Source organism: Tupaia chinensis, unplaced genomic scaffold (assembly GCF_000334495.1).
Source record: "Tupaia chinensis unplaced genomic scaffold, TupChi_1.0 Scaffold000597_1, whole genome shotgun sequence".
In the NCBI taxonomy this organism is placed as follows: Eukaryota; Metazoa; Chordata; class Mammalia; order Scandentia; family Tupaiidae; genus Tupaia; species Tupaia belangeri.
This window is the reverse complement of record NW_006160114.1, coordinates 6,982,455-6,988,454: the sequence shown is the minus strand read 5'-3', so window position 1 is coordinate 6,988,454 and position 6,000 is coordinate 6,982,455. Positions and strand designations below refer to the sequence as shown.

Here is a 6,000-nt window from a genome sequence, read left to right as displayed (position 1 = left end):
TTTCCAAAAAACTCAAAAAGATGGCTTTTTTTTTTTTTTTTTTTTTCAGATGATGCTTCTTGACAAGCTAATCCTTCTTAGTTTATATAGCTCAGAGAAAAATGTGTCAGCAAAAAAGTTGAAAAAAATGTCCCCTTCATTTCATCATATTGCCCAAATGTTGAACATTTATATATAAAAAATAGTATCTGTGCATTCATCAAGTTTTAACAAAAAATACTTTGTAGCTTTATTTATTTCCAAAGTTGGTCTTCCATATCATTATTGAGTTATAAAATGCTTAGAACTATGTATCATTTGGAGGTCAGGGTCCCTACTCCAAATTCATTCCTGTTACAGAAAAATTGAGATCTTTGTTATTGTAGGACTAATATACCCTCCTTGCTAGTTGTCAGCTCTTAGCTCCTATAAGGGTTTTCTGTAGTCCTTGCTCCATGGTCACCTCCATTTTGGCAATAAGGACTCTCTTTAATGTCAAATCTTCAAGTCTCTGATTTCCTGTTCCACAACCAATGGAAAAAGTTTACTGCTTTCACAGAGCTCATTAAATTAGGTCAGAACCACCTGAATAATCACTTTTTCTTAAAAATAACTATATCATATAATATATAATCTAATCACCGGAGTAAAATCTATCATACTCATCATCTCAGGAATTTTGCAGGGCATGTGTACAGGACTGTCTTAGAGCCATCACAGAATTCTGCTTATTAATTCCTTTGTTCTATTTTTCAATAGTCACTGATCTTATATTAATGCTACACCAAGACATTACCATTTTTGCTAGTCCACTTTTTATCTCTAAAACTGCTCCTAGGTTCTTTTTCTTTACATCTTCCACTTCTCTCATTACATTCACTTTTTCTTTTAAAATGAAAAACATCTCAAACATATTTATAATAGTTGTTCTAATGTCTTTATTTGATAATTCTATCATTTTTATTGTTTCTGAATCTATTTCTAGTAATTTATTTCCTCATGCTTATAGATCACACTTTCTCTTTCTGTGCCTATTTAGTAATTTTTTCTTGATGTACACTTAACATTTAATTTTTGTCTTCTGGTGAAGGACTTTTCCCATTGCTTTAAAGAGTGTTGTTCTTTGTTCTAATCAGAAGTTAAGTAACTTATAGATAGAGATTTCTGACATGCATGCATACTTGCCTGGAATGTTTTTCAAGCTATTGAGGACAAGACTCGAATCTCAGTTGGCTATGTGGGATCTGGCTCCATTAACCACTATGCTATAGGGCCAACCCAGCTTGAGGCATCTGAGAATTGTTTTCAAGCTTCTGTCTAGTGCGTCTAGAGTAGCCTTCATTTCATATTAAGTTGGCCCCACTACTAAAATGTGATTCTTTGTGAACTTAAACTAATGCCACCAATGTATGCATTAATAGATGTATACTTAGGTACCCTTAATTTACAGATGAAACTCAAAGAAATATAAAACCTATGCATTTTTTCCTTAATAGCTAGATATAAATACAATATATTTTATCTCCATGAAACCTGAGGTGTATACTTGTTTATAAATAATTATATCATGAATATTTACAGTAACTCATGAAATAATACCCAAACAGGTCAGGAGATGAGGTCAATATTACCTTTGTAAAATGAGTGGGCAAAGCTCTGCTCAGGAATTAACTTGGCAAGGAATCCATGGTTCAAACTTGGATGAGGGATAGATGGTATGACCACAACTGTGGAGAAAATCATGGAATCAAACTTGAGCCAGCATGATCCACTGAAGATCCATGACAATTCCATATTACTGCAACATGCAAACAGTACTAGCAATAAAGAATGCATCTCTGAAGTAAGGAAAGAGGTTATGTACTAAGACAAAAAAATAATACACTTACTAAGTAGAATAATTTTAGCAGGATTCACAAAGACATACAAAAACACAAGAAAATCAGAACTGGAAGGTTCACTACAATATTGCTCATTTTATACATATAAGATGAAAATGAATACATTCTAAATGAGAAAAAAAGAGAAGATAGATTCATGATGTTTCAAATGCTGAAAAGACATAGGCTAGAATGGTAGGATAATGTTTAAAAAATAAAATTAAACATGAAAGTACACTATAATGAAACAATATTTATGAGCTAAATGTAAATATGGCATGCGAGAGCAAAATATTACAGCTAAAACATAATCATATCTCCATGACAGTTTTTAAAATGTAAATGAGATGTGATATGTTTACGGAAGACAAAATGCAGAGATTTGACCACTAATTTCTATTCACTTTTTTAAATGTACATTTTATTTATAGGTATGTGTACATATTTAGGAAAAGAAATTTTAACTACAAATTAATCAAATATAGCATTGGGTTACCAAGGTTTGGCTGCAAATAACAAAGAGACAACCTTGATATAAACACCTGGCAGGAAATGCAAATGATACTAAAATAACAATGATACTACAATATTAGTCGCCAGAAATTTTGGTTATAGTTTTCAAACATAGTAAGTAAACTCTGTAATGCAAGAATTCCTGCAAGAAGAGCATTTTCTACAAATAAGAAAGACAACATGACCCAAGATGTTTCATTGTTGTCTATGATGTAAACTTTCCACAGGTTGTTGATTTTAGTTGAGGCTACCTGGTATAAAATTTAAAAGACATATAATTTCTTGCTATAAATCACTGGTAGAATATTTACATACTGAATTAACTACAGAAATAAAGGGGAGAGAGAAGAAGGGGGAGAAGATGAGAAGAAGAAAGAAAGAAAGAATGCTATTTTGGGGTATGAGTATGAAGATTCATATTTTGGTTTATTCCTGGTCTTGAACAACTGTTTAAGGACCTCCTATTTTCATGATTTTAAAATTTAAAAAGTAATAAATTAAAAAATATATGAGTTATTTACATATTAAATAATGGTATAAGTGAATGATTTGTATTAAATGTAAAACATCAAAACCAAAACCATTTTGATAAAATGAGAATATCGAAAATATTACAGACATGTTCATACATTTCTGTGGAATTAAAGATTAAATGAGCACTTATATACCAACTATTTATAAATATTTGAGGATATAATGAATAGGAAAAGATTAAATCTGCATGTAAAAGTAGGAAAAAGGAAGTTAATGATGACACAAATTCAAATAATTCTTAAAAAATTAAGTACCTGTACTTGTTGGAGAGTTTATTTCTTGTCTGATATTTCTACCTGGTTGGCTTCCAGTTCTTGCAGTCTCTCGCTGGGGTTCTAATATGTCACGATACTTGGAAACCATCAGAACAGAAATGAAGTAAACAACAGCCAGAGCTAAGAACTGTGCCTGCTTGCTATCATCCTGTGTAAAATGAAAAGGCAATTTTGATACTCAAAATTGTTACGGTATAAGTTCTTAGAGTATAAGAAATTGTTCTTATTTCATTCTCTCTATGGAGGCAAAAGATATTTAACTTTATTCAAACATGCTAAAATATATATTGTTAGTTAGTAAGTATCATTTAAGTATAAATACAAAACTCTAGAAACGTTACCATCAAAGTTAAAAGGTTGAAATGTAGTATCAAGAATAGAATGATAGGGAACCAGCAATTAGCGTAATGGCTATGTCGCTGGACTCCCACGTAGTCGACCGCGGTTCCTGTCCCGGACCCGGTGGCTTAAAACTCACGCCAGGCGCATGTGCGTGCGTGCCCAAGATCCCGAGAGGAGAATGGAGGAGAAGGGATTGCGGCGTGACCATCCCCCCTGGGGGGTGATTTCTCGCTTCCTGTCTCTATAAATCTGTCTGTCTGGCGAGCGCACGCGCCCTACAGTGAAAATCTCTCAAAAAAAAAAAAAAAAAAAAAAAAAGAATAGAAAGATAGAATTTTGTCAGATTTGTGGCAAAACGATCTTTGTTTTTTTTATCATTATTGTCACCTTTTGCTTAACAAATTAGTATGTATGTTTACAAAATGTGGAGATGGCACACAGCTGAAGAAAATAATTTAATATTCTGAATTTTAAAAATCAAAAGTTTTGGGTCAGCCCCATTACCCAGTGGTTAAGGAAGTCAGATTCTATATGGCCTAAAACTGGTCAAATCCCAACCTGGTAGATTAAAGAACACACTGGGAATGTTTGCCCAAAATCCTGACAGGATGAAGAAATGGAGAAGGGACTGTGGTGTGACCATGCCCCATTGTGAGAGTTTCTCACCATATCTTATTCTGTTTCTCTGTCTCTCTCTGGTGAGTATACCTACTCTCTGGCAATTAAAAGAAAAAAAAAATCAAGAGTTCTATGGCTCAGAATCAGTGCTAACAACAGTAACACAATGTTCTGTAACGACAGACATTTCCCAGGTCAACCTGTACTGGCTGGGTGCATCTGTGCATGCCCATGATTCTGGCTAGCTAAAAAGTAAAGGTTAAGGGTTATGGCATTGAGCATACTTGTTTTTCTCTCTCCTAGTCTGAAGAAATAAACTTACCCCAAAATTAAGAATTGTAAATATTATTAATTGCATAAAATCAATAAAATAATTATAATTACTATAGGATAGATATAAAATTTTAAACTATTACTACTACCTGAGCGATATACTACATGAGTACAAGATGAGAGGGATGTAACAATGGGGAACATAAAATATGAACTTTACACAAGCTCAATAGGAGGTAGAAATGTGAAGTGACAGCGTAAAGAAAGGCTAACTCAATCTTTGATTGCAATTACAAATAAGAAGTAATAGTCCTATCCATCAGGACTGAAAAATGACCTTTAAAACACTGCCAAAATTTAAGGCTTCTCATTTCAAAAGCTCAATGATAAAATGAAATGTTTTTTTTTCCCATAAGAGAACAGAAATGTGGTAAAAGGTCTAAAAAACTTGGCCAAATCAGGATAAGAAAATAACAGTAATAAAAAGCAGACTGCAATATGGTAGAGAAGATAACTTTATAATAAGTATTCAAGAATCTAACAAGCTCTTTATAACCTTCACAGCTCTAGTCAAATGCATAGATAACCATCCTTTATGGAAATAATTGTAAGATGGTTAATTTACCTGACCTCTAATACTACTTCTGATTAGCTTACTCAAAAAAATAAAATGTAAAGGTTTATGAAGACCTTTTTTTTGTAAGCTAGATAGAACTGATACTGCCAAACTAAAACTGCAGATAGTTACTGTGGTCCTCAGACAATAGGTTAAAACATGATAGAAATAAGGAAAATGAGAAATATTTAATAATGATTTAATAATGTGAAACAGAATTAGTTAATAATGACAATAAACAAAATAGGTAAAATTTGTTCTGAAATATGAATCTAGTATTTCATATACTTTGGATCACAGACTTTTCTAAACATAAGTTTTTTCAGGAGTTTTAAATGCATACTCCTTCCATTACAATGCTGATAAAATAAGCATATAATGGACAAAATCAAATACTTAAGTAGTTATTATAAGGGGAAATGAAGTACAATCAGACCAATGTAGATACCCACCAAGAATCAATTCATACACAGCTCAATTTGTGAAAGTCATAATTGCACAATACTTCTATTTCCACTACTAGTACCAGGCATTTATAAAGCATCCAACAAATATATGCAGAATGAATGGATCAATGAATGAGAAATGAATATTAACTATAAAGTTGCATAGTTTTAAGTAACAGACACTGTGAACTATTTTGATAGCCAACTTAAAACCTCCCGTGATGTGCAGTGAGGAAGATCTTATGTTGATTCTATTTGATAATCTTTGAGTTTCCTGGATTTGGAATACTACTTTTTTTTTGGAGAGGTTTTTGCGATAGGGCGCGTACACTCGCCAGACAGAGAGAGACAGAGAGAGAGACAGAAAGCGAGAAATCGCCCCCCAGGGGGGATGGCCATGCCACAATCCCTTCTCCTCCATTCTCCTCTCAAGATCTTAGGCACGCACGCCCACGAGCCCAGCATGAGTTTTAAGCCACCGGATCCAGGATGCGAACCACGGTTGACTACATGGGAGTCCAGCG

The 6,000-nt window shown here is 33.3% G+C and overlaps 1 protein-coding gene across 3 annotated transcripts in view; it reads right to left on the bottom strand.

The window, feature by feature from the left end:
• NBEA (neurobeachin) overlaps positions 1–6,000 on the bottom strand; it is a 615,556-nt gene that overhangs the window by 542,194 nt on the left and 67,362 nt on the right. For 2 of the 3 annotated variants that reach the window (XM_014591554.2, XM_014591555.2), the window contains exons 13-14: positions 3,161–3,329; positions 1,611–1,706 (exon numbers count right to left, since the gene is read on the bottom strand). In XM_014591554.2, the coding sequence (XP_014447040.1) occupies positions 1,611–1,706; positions 3,161–3,329 (265 nt within the window). The remainder of the gene's footprint in view (positions 1–1,610; positions 1,707–3,160; positions 3,330–6,000) is intronic. The other variant, XM_014591556.2, reaches the window with a different exon arrangement.